Source organism: Cinclus cinclus, chromosome 6 (assembly GCF_963662255.1).
Source record: "Cinclus cinclus chromosome 6, bCinCin1.1, whole genome shotgun sequence".
NCBI classification, from domain to species: domain Eukaryota; kingdom Metazoa; phylum Chordata; class Aves; order Passeriformes; family Cinclidae; genus Cinclus; species Cinclus cinclus.
In genome coordinates this window covers 46,438,156-46,465,919 of record NC_085051.1, presented here as the reverse complement: position 1 = coordinate 46,465,919, position 27,764 = coordinate 46,438,156, and the positions used below count along the sequence as shown (strand labels likewise).

The following is a 27,764-nucleotide window of genomic DNA, read 5'->3' as shown; positions in this document are numbered from 1 at the left end:
TTCTTTTACCCTTTTTTTTTTCTTAAGGCCAATATTTTATCAATTCTTTCTGTACTGTAACTGGTTTAGGCTGCAGAACTGTAACCATATAGCAGGAAGGTAACTCTCACTCAGAGCTTTTCTTTCCATCTCAGTCAAAACACAATCACTCAAGGGTGCTGCCAAGGTTGCTAGAGACAAGCTATACATGCTATTGAAGTAAATGCCCTGCTTGGGACTGCACAAAAAAGGCATTTTAAAAGCATGCACTAGAGAAAAAGAGAAATAAATTATTAAATTTTGCATTTCTTAATGAAAATTGACTGTTAAGACTTGTATTTTAGGGAAAAAAAGAGCTGAAGTTTACTAAATGAAATTTTTTTGACAAAAGTTATTGCTTGGAAATATACATTGCACCTGTCAGTGTATTATGTCAGTAGCACAGAGAGAATAAAATCATCTGTTTCTTTTAGAATGATGCCAGTTTCACTCTGTGAGTTCTGTGCAGCAGTGAATGTGTGCCGTCCTGTGGGGTTATTGGCTTTGGCAAAAAGTTCAAGCATACATATGAAATATTTTACTTAATACTTACAGTTTGGAGAGATTTCTAAAGGAGATATTTTCTAATTGTGAAATTTCCAAGATACTTTTCTAGAATATCCTTTGAGAAGGTTTTAGAAAAAACAAATCTAAAAAAAAGACTGATCTAGAAAATTAACACTGGGATTTTTGGTAAACCTGAATGTCCAGCAGAAGTCTGTAATTTAGATTTCTTTCTTAACTATTCAACTGTTCAGCTATTTTATGTCTTTAAAGGCTCTGTATCTTCAGGGTGTTCAGGAGATTAATGTTCAAAATATGCTGGTGTTTGTGGTATGAAATTATTTTTCTCATTCTGAAAAAGTTGTTTGTCTTGCATCAAAGAAGGAAAACAAAATTAATCTGTCAGGAAGGAGAAGAAATATAAATTGTTGCTTGCTGCTGGCAGTCCAACTAAATGCACCTTCCATTTTATGATACCAGTGCTCTAGAAGTGGTGTCAAATGTACCCTCCCCTCTCTGCTTCGAGGGCTAACAGCCAGCAGAACTTCAGTCCTGACACTCACCTGGAGCTAAGGTAAAATTACAGCTTTAAATGACAACAGCTGGGCACAGCTCACAACCATTAGTTGTGTACTGCTTCAGTGTTTGTAATCCTGTGTGACAGACTTCACTTGGTCTTGTCAGGAGCTGAATTTCTACAACAGGAATTCAGAACTCAAGTAGAAGTTTATTTGCATAATGTTATTTCATAGTGAATGCAAATGTTTATTTATTTTTAATCATACTTCAATTTATCATAATTAATTTAAATAATTATTTTTGTATTCAATAATGTCTTCGGAACAACAGGATACTGTGAAATATCTAAAACTTTTCTCTATTATCCATAAAGTGGCAAAATATATAAGTGGCAAACTACTAATAGACAGGGGTTAATGGCACAGCCAACCTTTTACACAGAAGATCTGCAATGCTGCCTTTATTTTCATTAGCTCAGTTAAAATTTTCTCCTTATCTCCTCACACTTCCACAAACTATCCCCCACTATAAGAACACAGGGGTAGAGGGGCTACAGGAAGTGTGCAATGGAGCTCTCACTACTGTAACACTCCAGTTTTGTTTTGAATCTTCCCTCTCTACTGTAGCTGTTTTCCTCACCACAAGCATTTTTACAATCAAATTGCTACAGGAGTTACTTCCTGTTGCAGTTATGAGGTTAGTAAAACAAGAACAGCAGTGCAATAATATCTCATTCATGCTTTCTTTGTAAAAGCCAGATCACCTCTTATTATATAATATCATTTAATATTAATTTTCCTTTATAAAATTACATAAAAGAAAGGCAGACCAAGTGGATGATATAGTCTTTGTGTTCCATAGAGATGTTGAAAAGATAACAATGAAAGGCTGTGCATGATCAAGACACCAGAGATAGAAACTCAACTTTTGCTAATCTTTTACACCTTGTGAGAGCCTCAAGAATAAGGAAATGCAAGAATAAGAGCAACTCTTGATGCAGAAATCATTAGGGGCAGTCACTGCTGTGCTTCCTGCAGAAGCTTTTCAATCATATGAGAATGGGTGTTGTAGAAGGGCAGCCCATCCACTTCCATCTCTAGACTGGCAGTTTTGCCACTGCGGACCCCAAGCTGCACAAGTGTTTTCAGAAGCTTTTCTTCCTTGAAAAACAAAGAAACAGACTATAATTAAAATTCTGAATCAGATAAGAGCAGTCATCAAGATCTTTATTTTAAGTTTGGGAGAGACTGACCATATCCTCCATATTTATTTTGCCATCAGCTTGCAAGTACTATCATGTCCCAAAGAATATGTTAACATCGGGAGCTCAGGGAGTGTCCGATGCTTTATAATCCTGACTGCTATTTAATCACTGAATACTACTTTTCTCCACACTGCCCCAAACAGAACATTAGAGGCAATTCAGAAAAATCATTTTTTGCCTGGTTTCAAGTACCTATGTTGCACAATTCAGAATCAGAGGAACCTCCACCCACCCAAGGTATCTTAGAAATCCATGAGTGGTTCATCCTGCAAGGCAGCTGGCTGCAACTGCATTTTTATAGAAAAAGAACAGAAGGGAAAGAGGATGCACCAGGAAAAAACGTTACAGAGAGCACCTGGATGGGTTGCACACACGCTTTCCTTTCCTGCAGCTTCTCTGATCTCTCTGTGCCTTTGGCCCTCTCTTCCCTTTTCATTATTGATTTTATGAGAATTGTGGTTGCTTAGGGAAGCAGTAGGGAGAAAACAACCTCAGAAATTGTGCTTCCTTGGCATGGTCTGAACTAGGATATGCTTTGTTTAGAACTACAGTTATTTTCTTGCTTAACTAATATAAGCAGATAACAAAGTGTGTTCCAAGTTGAGCTGTAAAAGTACACAGAGGGAACAAAATCCTTTTTTGTGAGCTACAGGCCAGTTAGTATTGTGGGCTGAAAAGATGGGATAAAATGAGCTCTGAAGAAAACACAGGGAACAGTGAAATTTGAAGATCTGGTTTCAAGCAGATGTATGTCTGACATAAACTGCTCAGCTTTTCATTTGTCATGAAATGTACACAGTAAAACTTCCATTTTTAAGCATTTACTATAGTGAGAATTTATTCCTTAAATTCTGTTAATAAAAATCCAAGTAAACTAATAACCTAGTCACTTTTTAGCTTCCCCTATACCAACCCTGTGATAGGTTATATAGGACCTTGAAACACTCACCTATCTGTCTCTTCCTTCCTTTCTTTACTAGGAATGCCCTTTCTGGTCTTTGTCTACTGTACCATTTCCATTTCCATGGAAATTGCTACTGCAACAACCCTACCAGTGTCCTTGGCAAAGAGTTCTCTGGCTTCAACACTTCTTGTTTGACATTACCACACAAGCAAACTCTAGCAAAGTTCTTTATCTCCTGGACACAAATGAATGATGAAAAAAAAATGTTAAAATATCTGATTTTCTCTTATCAAATGTCAGGACTTTTCCTAGGAACACTTCTAAACCACAAAGAATACAGTATTGTAGATCTGAATTAGCAAACAATATGGTTGTATATTACCTAATACAGTACATGGCCAAAATATAATCATTTCTGAATGAAGCAAGGCATGCCCTGCATGATCAGTTCAGTTTAATTTTGTAACCTGTTCTCTGAATGCAGTTTCTAAAGATCTTTTATTTGCTGGTAAAACATCCTAATTCTTAGCTGCAACAAAATTAAATGAGGCTCTCTGGTTTTCTACCAAAGGAAAAATATTCATAGTTACATGGTGTCAGCAGCAACACAGCTGTTTAAGGAAATTATCAGGATATATTAGTAGCATAAAGTTTGGTACTTTATAATTTATAAAATTATAAAAAGCACATCAGTTTATATAATATGAATGATCATGTACATAAATGCAAATATATACAACTGATATTTCTGCAAAAGAGAAGTTTCTCTCAGCACGGAGTGTATCTAAATGCAGAAGGGCAAAGATCTCTCCTGTCACAAGAGACACCTAAATTGGACACACAAAATAGAATATCTAATGTGAATAACTTGTGCTACATATTTACATATTAGAGCTGTCTGATCTGCTTATATGAGGTAAAAAAGTTTGCTTGCTTAAGGCTACATAACTGTGCCTGATAAACCAGAGCCTGCCATCAAATGCTACTGTTTCCATTTGTAATAAGCAAATACAATGTATAGCACACATCCTTAGCTGTACAAGGCTGCAATTTGACCACAATTCTCTCTTAAGTAAATAATTATGTTGGGAGTGGGGTAATGGGAAAAGAAAATCAAATTAATAGAAAAATATCTCATTAGTTTGTGCTTTATTCAGGGGGGAAAACTTCCTTCTGAATGAAAAGGCTAGTAAAGCACACTAAAATATGTTACCACTTTATATATTTATAATAGAATTAATATTCTTATAGGTCATAATTACAAAAAAACCCTATGCAATTAGTAAGTTGCCATTAATAAAGAGTTCAGTAAAAGATCAAATCTTGATATATTAACCTGTTTGTGAAATGCAATGAAATGCAGAGTTGACTGTAAGATGTTTGGTGTTAGCTACATTTGGATATGTATGAATTAATTAATTTCATTACAGTCATTTTGGTGTAAAAGTCCTATCAACATTTGAAAAACCAAGCCAATATCATAAACAAATTATTAGGTAAGCAAAGATTGTTTAGGTCCAGTTGTTTTCTGTTCCTGCAGTTCTCACCATGGAACAAATGCTTTGCAGCATCTCTCACAAAGATGTGTGTAAAGGCTCATCCACAAACTCAGAACAATCTTAGTTTGCTGTTCAGTGGGAAGGGAGAGCTCTGCAGTTCTGGGGTTTGGCAGTGCAATCCTGACACTGCTCAAACACCAGCCTGAAGGGAAATAATGTTGGTGTTTCAGGGGAAGTCTTCACTTAGTAATGACCTACAGCATTCATGGAAGTGCCATTTTTTGAAGAAAAGTAAAGCACATTATAAGAAAGCTGTCTGGTGCTAAGGGACTACTTCAAATGTTCTCTTTCCAATTACAATCACAAATATAAACACTGAGATGGATCTGTGTGGTGTTACTCTTTATCTCATTAGTGTAATTATTATAGCATTAAATGAAGCTGAATTTTCAGAAAGTAGCCATATAAGCATAAATGGTCTGATTTTTTCATACTAATGGAGTCTTGTGAATACTAATGTATTCAATCTTCTGCATTGTTCTTTGTTGTGTGATTTATAATTAAAGTTACCATATTTTCTTGTCAGATATTTTGTCATTTTCTCTCCTCCACAAAACTGTTTCCTATAATTTTCTCAATAGATTTTGTTGCACTTTCAGTAGCCCATTATTGGATCATTAATATTCCCAGCTGTATAGCTTAGTAAAACAAAAACAAGAAGGTTTTCCTGTACACAATATAACATTTAATTACAGTATCTCATTACCTGGAATTTTGATCATAGTCATTTTAGGATGCATTAATTTAAAGGTCAAAAGCCAGTAGATGCAACTGGAAAAAAAACATTGTAAACTGAAAAGTAATTTCTCTATTTTATAAAAAGACTGTGCTGAAAAGGGCAATAAAAGCTTTGTTAAGCTATGTGGCTATGGCAAGTGTTGGGATGAGTTTCAGTTTTATGACCTTTAGATAAAAAACTAAGATAGCAAGAATTTAAAAAAATTAGTGAGATCTATTCTAAAATACTTAAAAAGTGCTCTGTTGGAATTTCATGCAGAATGACCTGTCATCTCAGGAGAAAATCTTCTTCATTTTGGGCAGTAGCTATGGCAGATGGATTGCATTTTGCTTAGCATTCTTGGAGGTCACACACCTAATGGGTTTGTCCTAATCTCTGTAGAGGTACTTTGCTAATAAATTTTGAGTTCTGAAGTTCCTAATTTATTGCAAAGTTGTGGAACAAATCTTATTTAATCAATAAGTGTGTGTGCGCGTGTACAGACAGATTTTTTTTTTAAACCACTGCCAAGTTAAAAATAGAGGCACGTGCTTAGCAGGATGAGCACAGATCACAGTCATTTATCACCCCTCTCAGTTATTTTACTTTTTCTCAGTCTGAAACCTTTGCATTCCCGGAATATCACACTGTACAGAGCTGCATTAGTCAAAACACATTTAAAAATATTCATGTACAAGTTTTTCTCCAAGTTTTTAATTTAGAAACATTCAAAACTAATTGTAGAAAGGTTCCAGCAAACTAGAATAGGCAGAAAGAGCAGAAGTAAGGTACAAAGACCAGATGTATGGAGTGGCTACTGCGTAAGAACTGTGACTTTTGATTTTGGAAGCAGACATCTAAAGGACACTGCAACAGAGTTAGAAAATCATGAATGATTCTAAGGAAGCAAACTGGAAATTTTAATCACTGTATCTCAATACAAGGATTTCTTGCATTGCCCATAAAATTGTAGCACTGTCTTCTGCTTGAAGCTACAAGACATGAATACATTCATATCAGAGGATTTTTATTTGCAGCGTCTCCAATCCTTTGTGGAAAACAGTCTGAGGACAGTGTGGCTGCTCCTTCCCAAGGAATCCCCAGAAGCGCCCCAAGACCTTGGTGAGGTATTGAACCAGACCAGCATTCAGCAGCTGGCGGCCACTTCCATCTCCCTGTGATGAGCAAGTCCCACCCGCTGGGGCCCAGGGATTACCTTGGTGACAGATGGGAGCGCCGGCTGCCAGAGCCTCCGGCTCGGCGTGCGCGGGAAGCCCAGAGCTCTGCGCAGGTAGCGGTCGTGGATCTCACAGCGGCGCAGCACATCCAGAGCACAGGCAATGGCGTAGCCACCCCAGTTAGAGACCCCTGCAAAGAGAGGCACTGTCAAACCAAACTGCACAAATTGGCTGCTTAGTGTCCAGAGTGTGTCAGAGACAGGTACCTGGGTTGGGAACGGAGAAACCCGAGCCCAAGGACGATATGGAACATGCGCTTTACAAGTAGGTCCTTGCTGAACATCTCTCTCACTGTGAATTTTATCTCATGATGGCGTAAAAGAGAATTTTAACTATAACATTCAACTTTTGTTGAACATAAAAAACATTAAGAACATACATTTGTGCTTGAGTGATTATTGAAAGGACTTATTTCTTTGTAAAGGGACAATATGACTAATTTATGCCTGGTAGAGGCACACTCTAAACAGAAGTTTATCAATTATACGGAAAATTTGTATGTGCACATACAATTTAATTCATATTATTATATGAATTACTATACATATTATAATTTAATTTAATTTAATGTGCACAGACATTTTAATTCCCACACAGATCACTTCTGCAGTCTTCCTTATTAATATTTGTTATTGAGTAACCTGGTCTAGTAAAAAGTTTTCTGCCCATGGCAGGGGGAGTAGGAACTAGATGATCTCTAAGATCCCTTCCAACCCAAACCATTCCAAGATTCTGTGGTTCTATGATTTTATCTAATGTGTGATTTTTCAAGATTACTCAGGATTTGCCCAACTATTTCCAATTAAGTGCACTTTGTTCACGGAACATTCTCAGTTTTCAGCCAGTTCTTCTGAAGCAACAGGCGCTTAACTCTTCAGAAAATGCACATAATACTGAGATAGATCAGTTGAGGATGACTTGGAAAAGACCAATAAAAGTTACTTGGAAAGGCAAATATTTCCTTGTCAGTTCTATTCTCAAACATCAGCTACTCTCCCACCCCACCAAAAAATCCCTTACCAGCTACAACAGTAAAATCAGCTTCAACATCACAAGCTATAACATCTCCATTTTTTATGTGCTTCTTTACAGCATCTTTTACTTTGCCCATTCCTAATTCATTTCCTCCATCTCCAACACCTTCATGAAAGGGAAAAAGACAAAATGAGTATGAACACAGCATATAATTGACAATCCCTTTAGAAAACACCCCGTTTCTTCCCCACAGTTGCTGTGATAGTTCATAGCTCCATATGAGATAGTTTACCCTTTTCCATCCACAGCACTCAAAAACAGAAGACTGAATGAAATAGCTGAAAGCATAATCTATTACATGCCAACCTCTAAGTTTATACAGGGAATGTACACTGTACATTTTGTGCAAGCAAAAGAAATCAAAATTATCAAGTGGTTGTGAACTGCAGACAGAATCAAGACAGTAAACTTTGCTTATGGAAGGCCTTACATGAGTGTTCTATATAACGTGTTACCACAAGTACCTCAGCACAAATAAAGGAAGAAAATAGAAAATTAAACCCAAATCAACCTGAGAAATCAGCCAACAATTCTATAATAAAGCAAGCAGAGAAAACTTTGGCTTGTTACAAGCTTTAATTAAAAAAACAAAAACAAAAACAAAACAAAACCAGAACAGAAGTAACAGTTATTGCAGAAAGATAAGGAAAAATACTTATAAGGATTTGGGCAGAAGCAGACCTGGCTGCACTGCCCATCTGTTTGACACAGATCACTAACATGGTGCAGTACACAAAGAGCCCAGCCCTGCATACTGTTTTCATTTTCCATAGTCACCAAAAAAACAGATAGTCTTTATTTTTAAATTTTTCTTGTATATGGATGTGGGGCATTGATTTTTGTTGCACAAATAGAAATACTGTGTATGTGTCTCAGTGATTTAGTGAAATCAGTGGGATCTATGTAATTTTAGGAAAATTCTAGGCAATCTGATATTTGGGACATAAAGCTGTCAGATGTCATTTAGCTATCTGGAGATGAGGATAACATACAAACTAGCAGTTTACATAGAAGCTGGATAGTACCTCTAGTTTCTTACCTATATATATATATATAAATATATTTATTATTTATAATTACTAATAAATTATTATTACTCTTCAGTTGGAAGTTAAAATTTCTCTTTCATCTGTTAGTCTGAATGGTATCTTCTTCAGTTTAAAGATTTTACAGAAAAATCCTAGAGCATGTCTGTGAAACAGAACAGTAAAGAGCTCCAAGTCCTCACTGTATCAGATTTGAATTTGAAATGTGACTGTGCTCTAATGCATAGCATGTGTTAAAGAAGAGAAATTATAATATTTATAATTTACACTTCAAGTCCTAAAAACTGGTAAATTTAGCACTTTTAGTAACTGCATAAATATCTCGTGTCTGTAGCAAATTTCTTCTTTAAGCAACGTGGAAACTTATTTCTCAGCAGCAATTTTCTATTTTATACCTAAGACTACCCAGTCAAGTGGGGCATAAGTGAGTGACACATAGCTTACATAAAAGGATTTGCTATGGAACAGTTAATATTTTTTATCTGCTTTAATAATCTGCTCACATTTATTTCACCATTGTGAGTTAATGGTGCATTTGAAAATCACTTTACTGGTAGTACTCTTCAAACAGGTATTGATATAATCCTGGTGCTTCTATCCTCATATATAAATATGGAAGTTCTACTGCTTTGTAAGAATCACACAGTGCTCTAATTTTTCTTATACTCAAAATTAAAATTTTTGCTCTTAATATTCTGAAGATAACCAACAGTTTCTTTAACTGAAATATATCCATCGCTCGGGGCTTTTTCTATCAGTCCTGCTTTGCTTTTCCAGTCTTTGCAGGAGTCCTGTTACCAGGATGGCTTCACAATTAGTAGATCTATTGCTGTGGATGGATCCCCTTTGTGTGACACTGGGAGAAAAAGAACACCCCACTGAAAAATCTCCTGTGCCATCTGTTTTCTTCTTCCTCCACACATTGCCAGAGAACTTTATTTTACTGTAGATCTCCAGGATGAAATTCACCTGTGCAAATGCAGCCATCAACACATGAGCCAGTCAGCTACACTGCTTTTAAAGTCAGCCAAAAGAAACACTCCCTTCACACATTCAGTTCATCTCACCCCAAGGCAGACATCTCAAATATAGATGTCTGAAAATAGACAAGATGAATCCTCTTCTAAAGGCCCAACTTCTTTCCAGGCAAAGGAAAAATAGTTCTGCTGGATCCTCCATGCAAGTTCCCACTGACTACATTGTTTTCTGAAACTACATTTATGAAATATGCAGGAGACATCAGTCTTCTGTGCTAAAAATCTTTTGTATGAAAGGAAAATGTGTGACCCCATTTTTTCATGCAGTACTTTGGAAAGCTTTTAATTAGCTCCTATATAAATAGCATATAGCTATGTCAATTGTATGACAACAGAAAAAAAATAATATATGGTACCAGTAACACCTCTTAATCTTTTATTTCAGTCTTATGTGGAAATGAGTCCCTTCCAAACTCTGCCCTTCATTTCTTCTTACTCTGTGAATTCCTCAAGGCTGCTCCCCACTTCCTGAGTTTTCAGGATGTCAGTACCCATACAACTGTAGGCACTGCTCATGCTTTGTGGTCAAACTACCAGATCAGATTTTTTTAAAAAACACAGATCTTGTTTTAAATGCAACACTTGACAGCAATTAATCAGCATGTAACAAATGTTCTGACATTTCCCCTCTCCACCTACTGACACAGTGCTTCTTGCCACAGAGCACACTATATAAAGAGCTTCTGTAGGTTGAAAAATTGATCCTTCTGTATTCTAGTCTGTAAGGTTATTCAAGTAGTCCACCCTAATTCCGTACAATATTTGCATTTAGTTTTGAACTAGTCATATGCCTCCAAATTCCTACTGACCATAAAGAAAGTTGAAGACAGCCCCACCAGAAAAAATTTTACCCTCATCAGTAGCAACACATTGCTATCAGTAATGGGAGACAAAATAGAAAGGCCACAGTGGCTAAGTTAAACTACATTTTGCAGAAACATATTAAAAAACCCAACATCCACCCCAAGAAATTGCTACCCAATTAAAATAACAGACACAAAAAATTAGTGTGATAAGCAAAACAAGGAAGGTTAACGAGGTAAGAAACAATGCAAGAATTCTCCAGAGCAGAATATCCATGTACACAAATGCCATGGGAGATGAGAGCAGATCTCTTTATTGTCCTTTGAAGCCTCCGACTTATTAAACCATTTTCTATGCAGAAATCTCTTTAGAGAAAGTTCACAGCACTGAGACAGAGACATAGTGAATCTGAATAACTGCTTTTCTTCTTTTTCACAAGCCTGTGGTATTTTTTATTAATGACATTTCATAGTATATTTGAATATTCAGAGAATGTTTGAAACAAACTACATTCTGCTGAATAGATTCAAATTCTCAGCTGGCAGAACATTCCAAACTCCAGCAAATGAATAATATACTTTGAGTGGCTGCAGGAGACATTTGAAGGGATTAGGGTATTTTTACTAAAGGAATCAGGTTGTAATGTTATGTAAATAGCTGGAGAGATCAAATTCTTGTATCAACAACCTAAAATCAGGGACAGGAGTTAAAACCAACAGCAGCAGATAAAGCTCTGAGGCATTTTGCTAGACATCTTTACAAAACAGAGCTTTACATATACTTATTCAGTCAATCTTTGTCCTCTGTTGAGATTGCCAAGACAGTGCCATCTAGAGTGCTTCTTTTTGAATGTTGGAAGGCACATCTTAGGAATAGAAAAAAAACCACATGAATTAAATCTAAATACAAAGTATTGCAAATTTTACAATAATAAAAAAATATCAGTGAAGTTCTCTGCTATACAGCTTTTAAATTATATCAATACAGTGAAATCAGGCTATCCATCATCTCTGCAAAATGTCTCTAAATTCTGTGGAAACGTTTGAAAAACAACAAAATTGAGAAGCTAAAGTTCCCATGCTTTTGGTAATACTTAGGAGCAAGTCCACTGCACTATAAGAAGAAGAAAAGCTAAATCAGCAGACATGTTCTGATGTGACAGAAATCAGTCTGGCATCGGTATTTATTTTTAATTTAATTTTAATATTTAGAGAGATTATATCTCTCCAAAACTCTCATTTGGGCCACATATGGTAGCAGGAAGCATTTGATTGTACAAGGATGTTGTACAATGGTCTGTGGCATATTTTGTCAAAACCAGATACAGAAAAGAAAAAAAGTTTGTTGCCTAAAGAAAAGAACAGCACATTGACAAAAGCATTCTCATTAGAGGTATTAGCAAAGGCCAGTGTTGTTTTGGGGAGAAGGACAAGGCATTCCTTTAAAGATTCTTACTGTATGCACAACTTTTGTTGGAAAAGGCACTATTTTAATAGACGCAAATATGTAGCCCCTGCTTAAAGGAATGTACTGCTGAAGACAATAAAAACAAAGATTTATCCAGACTGCTGTTTTAACTTAGGTGTAACAATCATAAAACCAACACTTCAATAAGTAATGTTACCATCCAACAACCATTTATGTTCTATGTTGCCTTCAACACAAAAAGTAAGAATAAAGTCACTATCAAAAACTCCACTTAGAGTGTATGTACATAGACTTATGTATAGATAATACATGTAGGCTTGCTTTTTTGTCCTTAAATAACTTTGAAATTTTTTTTTTGGTTGTGAGAATTCTTCAATAGAAACTTGTAGTTTGTCTCCAGCAATGGTGTCTTCAAATCCAATCACAACAAACAGCTGTAGCCTGAAAGCAGCCACTCAGCACCTGCCTCCTGCTCCCCTTCACTACCAGTAAGAGTTCCTGCTCTGTGCTTCTCTTGCTTCTGAGAATATCACACAAACTCACACTCACCTGTTGTTGTGACTCCTGGAATGGTTTGTGCAGCTAAAAATAGTTCATCTATGGGATCCACAAGATGTTTAATGTTAACTTTCCTGGCATTGTAATAATTGCCATCAGCAGCCATCCCAGCACGCTCTATTGCTACCAGGTGATCAAATCTGGTCAGAGGTGAGTAAAAAAACAGAGGGGAGAAGTCAAACCTGTGATTTTCACGTGAAAAATTCTTCTGTTGGCTGCTTATGCTTGGTTCTATTTTCTGACCATTAGGAATTCAAGGTAAAACTTGGATACTGTTTTGCTATTTCTGAATGTAGTTGTCTATGGCATTTTTTTTCAAAGGCTAATTCAGGGTTTTTTAAATAGCTTTAGTGCAGCTCCTCCAAACCACATTTGCTACCAAGAAATGGAGAAGTTCTTGCAGTCCTCCTAGCCAGCAATCCTTTGGGTCAGCCATCTGGCCTGGCTCTGTTTCACATTAAAGCAGATGGTGTCTTGTAAAATATTCATCTCTCTAAGTGTATTCAAAGAAAACAAAAAAGTGGAAAACTAATGATCATCTAAATCCTTGTTAGTGCAAATACACTCTCTACCTAAAGTACATTGCTTGGCAAATATTCATCTGTTTTTAGTTAGGCAATGTTTGGGTTTGGGTCTTTAGATTTGTGGGACTTATTTTTTAAGTCTATGGCTGTTTTGCTGGTTATGAAAGCGGGCAGATGTACAGCAGCTGTCCCACACTTTAAGTCGAACTATAGTACTCAGTTCTGACACTGTATGTTATTTTGCTTCTGTTTCTCTGATTTTACTAGTTTTTGAGGTCACTAATTCTGCTGAATTACTTAATGTTCTTGTGGGTGGGTATCTACAGTGATTCCAGAGACCTTTAGCAGGTTAGTTGTCTACTTAAAAAAATACTTCAGCTTTTTGGGACTAAGGGACCAATTTAAATAGAATCTGCCTGTACTTCTATTAAGTAAAGCTATAAGAAACATTTTTAAAACAACACATACAAAATGAAGAAGGTATCATGCATACTATTACAATACACACAAACTTGTGGAAAAAAAAATGGGAATTCAGTAAGTTAATGAAGCAAATACCAGGGTGAAATACCTTTTTATTAAAAAATGCAAACTGAGGGCAACTACATTAAAATACTTTACATGGGAAGATCAATAAAAATGAGCAATGTATACCTACTTCCAGGAAATTTAAGCTGCATGGTAAGTAATGAAATGAGCATACAGCTACTCAGCAAATTCTCCAGTGCATTAACCCTAATCACACTATTACAAACACATGACATTATTAATTCAGATCAGATTCCCTAGCTGTCTGAGTAGAGCTAAAGCTCTACAAAATGCACACTTTCCACAGCTCTTTTCTTAGCTCTTTCACTGACTTTGATATAATACTTTTTGACCTTCTCACGGATTTAAAAATTAGTAAAATAATATATATTTTATGTATATATATTCATAGCAGCTGAAAATCTTGTAAAAATCTCTTGAAGGAAAAGAACTACTGATATATGAAGAATTGGGGTTTTTTTGTACTCCAGAAGTGCATAATTGCAGAATAATGTGGAATTCTGTACTCTGTGTATGCTCCAACAGTGTTTAGCTTCAAAGTTTGTTCTGTGCATTCAAAGTCTTAGGGATTTACCTGCAGCCATTGTGCCTTCTTAGACCACGGTCCTTATTTTTATTATAAATTTGCACAGTGGAGGTGTGACCCATTCTCAAAAACTGAATATACATACCTAGGTCTTCCAGGATTCTCATTCTCACACAAAAACTTTAAAGCTGAATCAGCACTTTCCTTTTGATAACTCAACAGAGGGATGGGTTTCTTCAGGATTCCTACAGGAAAGCAAAATGAAATTCAGATGCTACATACTTTTTATTTTTTTGATGCATCTTTGAATAGTTAAAAAAAAAGACAGTAAAATTGCTAGAACAGTAAGAATTCAATGTCTTTACACAGTTATTGATGAGCTCCCTATATCCTTACTTTACTTAAAACTTGTTTAGATGTAAATGCTGTTAAATGGGACCTTGTGGTAGAAAAGGTCTACCCCAGGACAAAGAATAAGAACAGACATCTAGAATTTATGGCAAGCAATTCATCCAGAATCAGTACCCAGATAGGTACACATTAACTTGATGCCACCTAGGTTAACAAAATGCTATTGTAGCAATGATGAGCAGAGCTTAGTGGATGAATTCTGATTCATTCTCTGGGGAAAAAAAAAGTCCTGTACTAAGTGACAGATTAAAACTGAAGCAAACCTTGGTACAGATCAGCAAGATAAAACCTGCAAACCCTGTATCTCTTACCTAGTTGAACAGCTTCTTCAATAATCTTTTTATTCAGATCCATGGCTCTCTGATCTGTAACTATGGCAACCTGTTTCTCCAAGGCCTGCAGCATAGCTGCAATGGCAAGGGCTCCCGGGGGGCCGTCGTTCTCCTCGGGTGGCTGGTGGGTGAAGTGGGTGGGAAATCCCGTGGTTATCAGCACGGAGCGTGCGTGGGACATGGCCAGGCAGGACCCCAGCAGCTCACCCTGCTGCTGCAGGTGCCTTATGCCCCTCTCTCCTGGACAAGTACAAGCAATACTTCATTATATCATTCTCCTTTGGAAGTGAAAGTACATACTTTAGTGATATAAAATGGGTTTAAAAAAAAAAAAAGGAAAGAAAAAAACCTCTGGTCAAGGCAGGAATTGGGGTAATTTCCTCAGGAAACCTAAGAAGATGTAGGATATGAGTAATGAAGATAATGGGCTGTGCTTCCAGGTTAAGAATGTCGGCTTTTGAAAATTATTGTACCTAGCAGTTCTAGGTATAAGTGTAAATAGCTTGTTCTGAGAGCTTACTGCATATTGTTTCCTTTCCTTTGGCCCTGTTCTCCTTTGACAGTCCTGCTAGACCATGTTTAGCTACTGAAGCTAGTTTGCAGACCTTACAGAAGTTCTGATGCAGACTTCAGATGTGTAAGCTGGTCCTTTGTCTCTATTTAACTCCATCCCATTGGGAAGAGCTAATTCCCACATAAATTTCCCTTAATGAAACTATTAACCTCAGAAGTGAGGTTTCAGAGACATTGCAAGTTACCTGGGGACCTCATAAACTCGATTAATACACTTGTATCCAGGTTACTATTAGAAGTTCTTGTAACACTTCATGTAGCAGAGAACCACATTATGAGACCCTCAGAAATAGGTGAATATTAACACAAGTCTCTTCTCATGGGTCAGTCCCTAAATAGGCAACATTATTAACTGTGTATGGCTTTCATTGTTCAAACACTTCCTATCCCATGTTCCTTCCCTGTCACTTAGAAAAAAGTTCACAGCTCAGTTCTTTCGATATTCTAGCACTCAAGAAAACCATGAGCACCAGCACGATGGGCTTATAGAGACAAGTCTTCACTGTTGTTTTCCAGTCTCCTCATATCTTCATCCTTCTCGCTCCCCTCACCCCTACATTTTCCTCTTTTTGTCCTCAATTTCCCCTTTGGCATTTCTCCCCCTGTTCCTCCTAAATAACACAGGCAATACACAGATAATGGACAGAAAAAAGTTCAGAAAACTTAAAGTTAACATAAGCAGAATACAAGTCTCAGAGAAGTGGGTATATTAACTGAGACAAAGTACTGTACTCTCCTTTAGCAATAAAATGAGCTAACTCTTAAGCTAGGTCCTGCAGTTCTGCAGAGCATGGCATCATGCCAAGTCAGCTCCAGAGAGTGGGAAAGGAGAGGCCTTGTGAGTAAAAATAAACAGAGCCAAATACATGCACACAGCCCAAACCCAGAGCTCGGGAGTGCTGGGTGTAAGCTGTTTTCCACTACTGCCTACAGAGGATTTCAGAAAATTTATGGCACACTGAGCTCAGACGTTGCAGCAGCCAGAGGGGACTAACTCAGTGTGTATTTTAGGAATGGCTGCACGACTCAGTTTGCCTTTACTTCCCTCTCTTCCTTGCACACACGCAGCCCCACAGCTCAGCCTTCTGTGGTGACTTGGTCACTTTGGTCCATCATACAGCACCTTAGTGATGGATATGTCAGCAGAAATTAATATAATTCAGAGAGTGGTGTTTGAAAAACACATGCACCTACTAGGATTTTCTGGCAGGACCACAGTAGTCATGAATATATGTAAAGAAATGTGCTATTTACTCAATAGTGAATACCCATGTAGCTGTTACCAGCAAGCTGAGGTGCCCTGTACTTCACATACCAATTTCAATTTTACTCAGTAACAGTTCTTATTCCCTGTGGACTCTCCAGCCTGCTTCTGTGTACTTTGGGAGCATACAGTCATCAAGATCAGATATACCATTACCCGCAATGAATGATTTTGGCCAGACTCTGATATTAACTACAGTAACAGAAAATGTAAGACCTAGTTATATAGACTCACTGTATTCCATAAAAAAATTCTTAAAATCACCTTTAGATTCTTACTGTGTTCTTGAATTTAAAATATCTAAAAAGGCAGGATTGGTTGGTTTCTACCCCATAAGAATTCATTAAAGGGAGACAGTTTTTTTTTATACCTGGATCTATTCCAATTAGGGTCTCTAGAGCCTTTATCTTTTGGGCTGCTTCTGCTGACACAATACTGAAATGCAGAGGATCTTGAGAGATGCGGTGGATCTGTGGGACTCCTCCTGAGGATCTGACATTGTCATTCTTTATGTCAGTAATGAACATGCAGCCAGGAGAATGAGTAAAAGCTAATGGAGCTCCTAAAATGAATTAAAAAAACTTCAGTTAAATGTTATCATTGCAATGTAACAAATTATGGGGATGATATAATTTCAAAAAGCCACTTAATATAACAACAGACTCCCTGCCTGATGACACTTACAGAAAGACCTGATATTTTAAGTTACAATGGATCAAGTAATACACTTAGAGAAAGAAATGTATACATGTACATCTGAAAATGTTGCTGCTTTTTAAAAGCTCATGTGAGTAGTTGAGATCAGTTTTTTTCCACAATGTCCTCTTTGGTCTAAACTTGAGGCAATCTAAGAATGGAAGTCTGCTACCCTCCCAAAAGGTCTGTTGTGAAGGCACTTGTCTTCCCAAGTCACCATTAACTGTGATGGGGCTGTGCCCTTTTGGACATGGCTGAACACCTGCCTGTCTATGGGAGGCACTGGATTAATTCCCTGTTTTGCTCTGTCTGCATCCATGGCTATTGCTTTCCCTACAAAACTGTCTTTATCTCCACTCACAAGTTTTCCAATTTTTACCCTTCCAGTTTTCTCCCTGATCCTGCTGGCTGGGGTTAAACCATGACAATTTAAACCGGCAAGGAGTAACAAAAGGGGACCAGTAAGTGTTAGCAAAGGAAGTATGAGTAGCCTCTAAACCCCTGGAGAAAAACAAGCTTCTTCAGACCTGACATACAGCATAGTAGCTCCCTAAGCTGAAAATATTTCCTGTCTTTATACTGACTCCAGAAGTCTGAATCTAAGTAATACGTGATTTGGCAAAACTGGTATACTTAAACAAGCAAAACTTTCTTTGTTAGAAGGGTGAAAATGGAGAAGATATTTCTTTACTAAGTACGTATGTGCTTGGTTTGAGCTACATCTGTTGGAACTCTATGGCTAGCAATTTAAAGCACCTGGGGAACATGGTTGTTGTGGTTTACTATACCTCACCAAACCCCGCGAGCAGTTTATTGTAACAAGCTAGTAGATTCATTTAAAGTATGGGTACTGGTGATATGGCAGATTTTAAACTTCCTAGGTGAGAAAGTAGCACAGCAAAAAAAAACCTTACGAAAAATAAAAAGATTTCCTGGAATGCACTAATGACAACTGGTTTTAATATAGAAAATGGAGAAATAAATGCAAGTGAAAGTTTGTTCCAGGCAAGGGCAGGATAGACAGCCACATGTGCAACAGATTGGAGACACTGGCAAAATTTTTCTCTCTTTTCCCTACAACAAGGATGCATGAGGAAGATGAATAGGTTTGCTAAAGAATTCAGGAAAGAATAGGATTTTCAGCATGGATTTGGGACTGGAGACAAGAGATTGTATGCAAGAAGGAGAAAGAAGACTCCTCTTAGAGCTGAACATATTAGAGCAGGTGTTTAAAGAAGTTCAGATAAACATCTGTAAGAAACTACAAGGATCTTGCAAGGAGAGAAGGACAAAGCAGATGACCTCCCAGGGTTGTCCCAGATATATTGCCTATGATTATTAAGCTTCTTTTTCAGTTAGAATGAAAATATAGTATTTCATTCCACACAGTGACTTAGAGATGTATATAATACTGTTTCTATGGTTTTGTTGCATTTTCTTGCCCTTTGTGCTCATGTCTGCATAAATGACTGTACACAGTGCAGAAACACTGTGCAGAAGAAAAAGTTTCATCTATGTGAAGTGTCTCACATTTACTTAATTTTGGAGAAAACTAAAAGCTCAATATTCTCCATGAGAACCCTTTTCCATGTCAATCAATTTGCTAGCTCTTGACAACATTTTGGAAGGATTTCTGGCTTCTCTTTTTTCCTCCCCATTTTTCTTTCTTTTTCCTTTACTATTGCTTTACTTCAATGTAGTACAAAATAATATTTTAAAATGAAGAATGTTAAAAATTAATGCCTTTAAACTTCTTGGGTTTTTTAATAAGGCTTAAAACAATGTTTTGATGTTGTTCAAGATGTAGATTTAAACATTTAAAATACACAAAAGTGGTGAAATTTCAGCAAGAATTTTCTTTAAAGAAGACTGTATTTCACAACAAAAACTCTCCTGCCAAAGGCTTTTTTGTTGTTTAGGGTGTGTTTTAACTTACCCTAAAATCAAGCCCGCTAATCAGCCAATTCAGTTTCCTTTTTAAAAAAATAAAATAAAACAGAGAGAGAGAAAAGAAACTGAGAGAATTTTTAAAGAGTCTCTAAGCAGCACGTACTGCAGTTGATAATTGCTTCTACTCCTGTTACTCCACAGGCCCAAAACACTGGAATATCACCAGGGTGAAGGTGAACTGGATCTCCATAGTCTGGTTTAGAAAGATCTTGTATTCCCAGCAGACCTGGAATTGATCAAAAATGAAATCATGAGCAATTCTAACTATGTAGTAATACTGCAAAGCTGGGGGGTGGACCCCAAACATCATTCAAGACACTGAGTTAAGAGTTCAAGACTGTCAAGTCCCCCTAAAGTGGAACATTTAGTTTGCCTTTGAGTGTATATCCCCAGAGCCTGAGCTGACTTGATTTCCCTTTTTTTTTGTACTTGCTAACACCAGTAAAAATGTATTTACCTTATTTCTGCAACAAAATGCAAGTTGGACATCTATGCTGAGCTTCCAAGATAATATAAATTTTCTGGATCAACAGAAGAATTCTATTCATAGCACTGGCTAACAAGAATAAGTGATGGCTGTGCAAAATGAGCTCTTTCTAGAACACATTTTCTACTGTGTTAACTTCCTACATTCTTTAGCTAGAGAAATGATCAATTTCTCTTTTCCTCTCTGTCTTAGATAAATACATCTCACTCTTAGCTGCCTTTCACTAAATTGTCTTTTGCTTTATTCTAACACCTACTTCTAATAGTCTGGGTAATTCTAAGCACTTGCTATCTTTCCTTGGTTTTAAATTCTTCAGATGATTTCATATACCAATCTCTTTTCTGAAATTAATTCATAAGATCATATATATGTATATATGATAATTTACTATTTTGTAATGACTTATTACTAGTTTTTCAGGCTTAAGTACTCAGATATGTTACTCAAGTATGTTACTGGAGTGTTGTGTGAACCAGTGACATCTCCTTCCATGCCCTGCAGTGTGATCCTTCTGTGTATATAACCCATGATCACCAAACTTCTGACAGCAGGGGGGAAATTATTGCAATCTATCTTCATATTACAGGTGTTTGTTTGGTTTTGTGGTTTTTCGAACAGCCTCCATTTTTTTTTCATTTTTGTTCAAACTAGATTTAAAAAAAAACCCTTGTCATATTTCTATTCATTTTGACTTAAATGTTGTGCTCACTGTATGCTATTTCAGTATTTTAAAAAATAATGCAGTATTTACTTTCACATTCAGCCACTAAGACACAAAATGCTTCTCCCCATGCTGTCAGTCATTGCTATCCTGTCACTGGAATCTCTGACAGCAAGAAAGTATTCACATATAAATGAAACTGCACACATTTCAAAAGAATGTGATTACACTTCTTACCAAAACCACCCCTGCCAGATAACTTATCTACATTCAACAACTATCTTTTATCTGAGAAATCTGTGTGTTCAGCTCACTCAAAACCTTCTTTTTTTCTATTTTTTATTTCTTCCTTTTTTCTTTTAAATTAAGGTTTGTGACCAATAGAAAGGATTAAAACATATTTAATGGTGCAAGTATTTCAGTCCTACTTCAGACCTTCCCCATGCTTTCCCTCTTCACTTGTATACACAATCAGGTGCATGCAGAATGAGAAATGAAAAGCACTGACCAGGGTCACCTATGTGAATTGGTGCTCCATGGGCTTCTTTTAATTCAGATGTTGCCAGCACAGCTGCTCCCAACTTGCTCTCAGGAATAGGTCTCATTGTGACTACTAAGTTGCAGTGAAACATAGAAATGCTGTAGCAAGGCACAGATGTCTGGCAGTTCAAAAAAATCCAGTGTTAGCAGGAATATTGAATAATACTTCTAAAATGTTAGAATAAATAAATCATAATCTTTGTGCTATATGTGAGTTTAGAAAGGTTGCACTCTAACATTCATTTTAAATCCTTTTGAAAAAAAATTCTTAGGATCCTGCATTTTTTTCCTTTAAGATTCCATAATTTAGCTCCATCACACAGATCACTAAAATTTTCAGCTTAATGCATTCCTTGTTCTGGTGCACACAGCAAGATGAGCTCAGTGTATATTCAATATTGTCAGAAAACAATGGTATGTTTCCTCTACAGAAGGTGAAAAAGCTAAGAGAAAACTGTGGCACAGCTAAAAATCTACTTAGACTGGATCTACCCTCTGTACTTGAATACAGTGCCCTATAACACGCCAGGGTCAGCAACTGCTGATGGCAGTACCCACTTGCACAGAAGATACATGACAGTTCCACACATAACAAATCTTTCATGCCTCTACAAAGGCTCTGTGGAATTAATCATCATCACCAACTGGGACACTGAGGCACCTTTTCTATTTAGAAATAAAGCAGGTCAGCTTTTTAGGAAAAAATGTCAGATATCTGAGTTGCAGTTGAACATAAACAAGACAGCCAGAGTGCTAGAGCTGTCTAGAAAACGTTCATTTAAAGCCTTTATAATGATAATAATAATCACACCTGTCACTGAAGAAACACACTGTGCAGTTCTTCACAGCATTAATGTGCCATAAATGATAAAATGTTCCTAATTCTGAAATGCTAGAAGCAGATACAGAGTTGTAATTTCCTTTTCTTTAAGCTTGATAGAAGGACTCATATATGATATACATTTGCACCTTCATTTTGACCAGGAGTATAGCATAGACTGTGTAATGATAACACTGAAAACAATAACCTTTCCCCAGTAGCACAGCATGAACTAAATGAAAAAGGCATGCAGATGTGTACTTCAATGTTCTTAGTATTAAGGGCTTTATTTACTGGGGCCAGAATTATTCTAAGACTTCTGTTACTATTAAAATGTACACCACAAACTTTCTGAGCACAGTCATAATTTTCAGTGCTATGGTAGACACCTCAAGTCCTTGGGAACATCTTCTGGTGCAGAGGCCTGGGTTTGTAGTAAGCGTGCAGTTTAAAGGCTCTACTGTCACAGGAAAAATCCAAAATGTGGCTGTCATGCAGAAGAAACTGCTATTGTCATGGTTTATAAAAGGAATATTCCAACTGCAAGCAGGAGCTGGCATGGAGAGCTGGACACACGTAAAGACATGGTCAGAACAGTGCATGGATCATTGGGTGAAACAGAGAAGGCAAACTGGAACAGAATCCAAATGTATTGGCTGCCACAGGAAACAGAAAAAGCGTGCAAGTCATGAAAAAAAGAGATTTACACTGAATTCAAGCTGGGAATATTTTACCCTGTATTTTCATGTGCTCAGTACTAGCACATTCCATAACTTACTGTGTAGGCAGAGAAAAAAAGTTCTGATTTGAACAATAGGTATATGCACCTAAAGTGAATATGGGCAAAACTCACAGGCAAAATTGCAACAAAGATTACACATGTGTGCAAATACTTACTTTGTACATGCTTACATTACATTTTTGCTCAACATTTCTGATAGGAATGCCAGCTTTTTGGACTGCTTTTTCAAAAGAGAAGCTGCAGCCTAAATAAAATGTCACCATGTCCTTGAGTTGTTCAGAATATTCCGTAAGGCTATTCAGTGTTGCAGTACAAGTTCCATACTCATATTTTCTGTACTGGAGGCAGTCAGTTCTAGTGAAATAAGAAGTTATCATATCTTTGTCACTTTTTTTTGAAAACAAGGTGAATTGGTTGAATTGACATAAACCCAGTGTAAGACCACAAGATACAGCCTGCTTTATCCATTTTGTTCTTTCTGACTACTAATGAAACAAACACAGGCAAAACCCCCAGAACATCTTATTCTGCACAAAGCCAAGATGGCAGAATGTTAGAGATTGAGATTTTTTAGGTTTTATAGGTAAAGGCCCCTCAGGCTTATCTTGTCTCAGGCTCTCAAAAATTAGGAAGCTGGTTTAAAACTTGTTTTTAGTGTTTACCACATGAGTACATATTTCAAATTTCAGAGACTCTACAAGTATCATGCAGTCATCATGGCCATGTTTCTAGTAAACAAAACAAATATAAAACCCTATTATTGAATTCTGCAGGCACAGACTGCAAAATATTTTAAAATTACACAAAATTTCACTTTTGGATTAGAGAAATACTTGTAATACTGACAATCATCATAACATGGGGCTCAAGAACAACATAATTAGCCCGTTACACATGGTTTTCACTCAAAGGTATAACTCCATGTAAAGAACATTGTTCAGATTATTCAACAATGTAAGCAGGTTATTTCCTCAAATCCTCCTAATCACCATCAGCATTCACATCAGAATATTGGCCAGCACACTTGGTCTGTAGTTACCTGATATCAGAATCACTACTCAGGGAAGGACATTTCCAGTCACCTGGTTGACTTCTGTACAGCAGTGGCAGGGGTCCATTGTTTGCATGGCAGAACTTCTCAAAGTCATCAGCCAGGGACTTGTGCAAAATCACAACATTTGCCTGTTTATAGCCTTAAATTATGGAAGGTAGGAATGGCTGGTTAATAATTTAGCTTTTTGTTTGTGAAACAATAACTTTTCTGTATGAATTTCTTTAGATGGTTTATAAAAATTACCTGAAGGAAATGTTTGATTCAGAACTCTGTAATTAGATCAAACTTCTTGAAATGTTTTAAAAATCATAGCTAGGCCTACTCTATCTGTGAATTCATTCATAGCTAAAACAGTTGGCAGGCATGGGTAGTAGCAGAATATGAAGACACCATAATTAATAAACATTTCTATTAATTTATTTGTAAACATAATTTCTTGTCTAACTTGGGATATTAGTCTTCTGTAGGAAAATGCTTTATTTGCAAATGTTGACTCAAAGCCCAATAAAGGCTATCACATACTATACTTTCACAATAATTTTTCACCACACCAAGATAATAATCAATCCAAGAGTAAACTCCTGGTATCTTGATGGTCATAGCACATTCTTTAAAATTTCTTGGCTAGGGAATTTTAATGTGGGCTGCAATTAAACAGATATGATTACAGCTCAGGAATAAACTCTTGACTGTCCGCTGAATCTCACTAATTTCTAATTAAAATTCTAATTTAATTTCTAATTTAAAAAAAAACAACCTAAAACAAACAGAACTGCTACACTTTCTTCACTTGGAAATAGCTTTGATTTAAAAGGTTGTTCACTACTACTATGAAACAACTTCTAAAGACATTAACATTTTTGCAGTGAGTACCACTAAAGAAAAGTTCCACTCATTTATTTAACAAAAAATCATTTTCTTAACAGTAGTTGTTAATACCAATGCTATTTAAACTTCCCTGGATCAACTGGACGTATCAACTGTTCAAATAATGGGAGGAAATTTGGAATACAACTGGTCTGGGGTGTATAAACCTAGCAATTAACAATCCCTAAATTCTGTTCCATAGTCTCCTGAAGAGTTATTACTGTCTGATACCAGGCAGGTGAGTAGGAGGCTGCACAGAAGCACTCACTTTCTTAAGTACTACAGTAGTCTGTCATCAAAAAGGCAATAATTTAGTTGAAATCTATGATCTGCCTTCAAAGGCTGTAGAAAATGAGCCAAGTCTTATTCTTGACCAAAGCTAACAAAGAAATCCTAAGAGAATTCTACTCCTGATGGAAAAATGCAAAGCAAAGGCTGAGGTAAGCAGGCATTTGCATACTGAATTTGTCCACAAACTGCTCCCTTGGGAGTAGTCAGCACAAAAATTCATTTTATTACTAGCAAACGTTACTAAATACAGATTTTTGCTAAATACAGAAAAATATTTTTGCTAAATAAACATACTGCATTTACCACTGAATAAAAAACTAAATTTGGTTACCCCTCAATTTCATTCCCTGCCCTCCATGAGAAATCCACAGGCACTTTCTGCTTTGCTGGTTATATTAATGAGTTCTTAAAATTATGGGCTTAGTCAGGACATTCAACTGACAACACTGAATTTCACATACTAGTTACAGATGACAGGCTGAATCTTCAGGCAAATACTTGATATCAGGAAGCTTCATAATAACACTTTGAGAACTTTATTGCTCCTCCTGACAGCTGTCCTTACTTTTTGTATACATGAAATCCAAATCTCCTGATGGATTCACTTGCATTATGGAGCCACCATCATGAATGTATTCACAAGCAATGGTGGAGCTGGATGTGCTGAACAACCCAGGCATTAATTCAACACACTCGTGTCCCAGTTCAGAGAAATTTAGAAAGAGCTTTTAACTTCTATGGTGAATGACAATGAGGACAGTAAGAAAGAACTGGATAACAACAACATAAGAAAATTTGTTACAATGGTTCTTTTTGTACAATGAAACTGTTCATGAACTTGTTTTATATGTCAACAATACTTCTAAAAATGTTAGAACTAATGCATATAAAACTACTGCAGCAATAAATTCACTTAAAAATTCAGCTGGGGCAAACTGCAAATTATTAACATTATAAAATGTCTTCCATTAGTGTTTTTCAGCTTAGGAACTGATAGAAAAGAAAACCACAATTTCAAGACTGACTACAGTTCTAAAAAATAATCTTTTTTAACATTTTTTATAGTAATGCTACTATTTGACACACAGCTTTGTCAATCAGCTATTTGCTGAGGTATTTTTGTTTACATTTGTTTTTAAAGTTGATCACAATGACAGACTTCTCTACTTCTGTAAAACTCCAGCTATGAGAGGCAAGACAGAAATCAGTCTTCCAAAATGCATTCAGTTATCTAAGTATAAAACTAATTTTTCCCTCTCCCTTATAATTCCCAGTCTTGTTGACCCAGTAATCTTCACCTTCCGTAACAAATGAAACAGAAAACCACTCCTGTAACTATATGTCTCTAATTCTTCCCCAAAGCATATTTGATGTGCTAAGTAAAGCAAGGTCTCTGTGAAGAAAGCAGTAGGTCATCTTACAGACGTGATAACAACATGCAAGGAAACCCAGATTTGGTTAAAGATCTTCAAAATATGTTACGCATCAATCATTTCTCAATGACAACTGGAAGCTAAGGGATGCACTGCAAACATTGAAAACAAAGTCCATGTACATTACTCAGGTAGGATGGTGTATTTTCTCTGATATACCTTTATGATTTAAAAAACAGAGTCAGGTGTTACAATATGATTTCAAAAACATCTAAGAACATAACATTTTCTTCTGTTTTACTTTGGTGCTTTTGTTATTTCTTCAATCCTTTACAAACAAAATACCACACAGTTATGAATCTAAAATGGAATCACTGCACAGAGAACTGTTAGGTTTACTCACCTTCTGCCATTCCAGAAGTATTACTAATACTGAGTCTGTTGGATCGAATTATTCTTCTTAGCACATGGGGAAGAAGAGATTTCAAGCCTCCTGTCAAAAGCATCTCTTCATCCTTAACAGAAAGATAATTATAAATTTAAACACAAAGTGTCTTCTTTTTTTCCCTGCATTTTAAATTCTGATTTTCTGGAGAGCTTAGCTTACATTTCCTCCTCATATTCCATCAAAGAAATTAAGAAATTCTGAGTTGTAACTCGAAAGGGAGATCAGATTCAAAGGGTTATTTCACTGACATTCTATGACTCTATGCAAACTGAATCTTTCAACAAATGAGTTGGAAACATGCACTTTAACATTTGGGATAAAACACAAAATTGTGCTGCCCTATAACATAAGAAACATTTCTTCCTCCTTGATACATATTAATTTTCTAGTTTTCAGTTTTCCCAAAGTCATTGCTGGGGGAACTTTAAAACTGCAAAAGCACAAGTGGATTAACCTACCAGGGTATAATCTATGATATTACTTCTCTGATCAAAATGCTTTTAGAGAATTAGCAAGGCAACTTTGTGGTAAAGAGAGAACTATATTCAGAAAATGTCACTGCAATACATTTCACATGTATTATAGTTTTCAAATATTAATTATGCAGAAGTGAATACTCCTGTGGCTATACTTCCAATGGGAAAGCATACGTAGAGATGTTTAAGTCCCTTGTCCCGCAATCTGGAGTAGGCACAGAAATAAGTTTCCTAATTACAATCAATACCTGCCTCTTTTTACTTCTTTTAAAGATTTAAAATATAATTTTTCTGCAATCCAGACAAAGTTCACACAAAGTTCAGGTTGAGAGTAGTTCTCTCAACCTGAACTACTAATAACCAAAAAGGGTTTATTACATCACTATTTGGAAAAACTAAAAGTTAAATCTGGCTAAAATAATAACTTGGCTGCATATGATTTTAACCTTAGTCACTTTTAAGTAAAGAAACTGAACTATCCTCCAATTAATTAAATTACCAACCTCCAAATTTTTCTTTAATTCTAAACAAGCCATTCTTGATGTCAT

At 36.4% G+C, this 27,764-nt stretch overlaps 1 protein-coding gene across 1 annotated transcript; it reads right to left on the bottom strand.

Moving 5' to 3' along the window:
• Positions 1–1,073: 1,073 nt before the first annotated feature.
• DGLUCY (D-glutamate cyclase) lies at positions 1,074–27,764 on the bottom strand. The gene is made up of 13 exons (XM_062494491.1): positions 27,720–27,764; positions 26,696–26,807; positions 23,747–23,900; positions 22,863–23,061; positions 21,114–21,264; positions 19,561–19,683; positions 17,182–17,373; positions 14,954–15,214; positions 14,377–14,476; positions 12,624–12,772; positions 7,745–7,864; positions 6,703–6,854; positions 1,074–2,201 (listed from the first exon to the last, which is right to left on the bottom strand). The coding sequence occupies exons 1-13, from the start codon at positions 27,762–27,764 to the stop codon at positions 2,058–2,060; spliced, it is 1,902 nt and encodes a 633-aa protein (XP_062350475.1). The 3' UTR covers positions 1,074–2,057.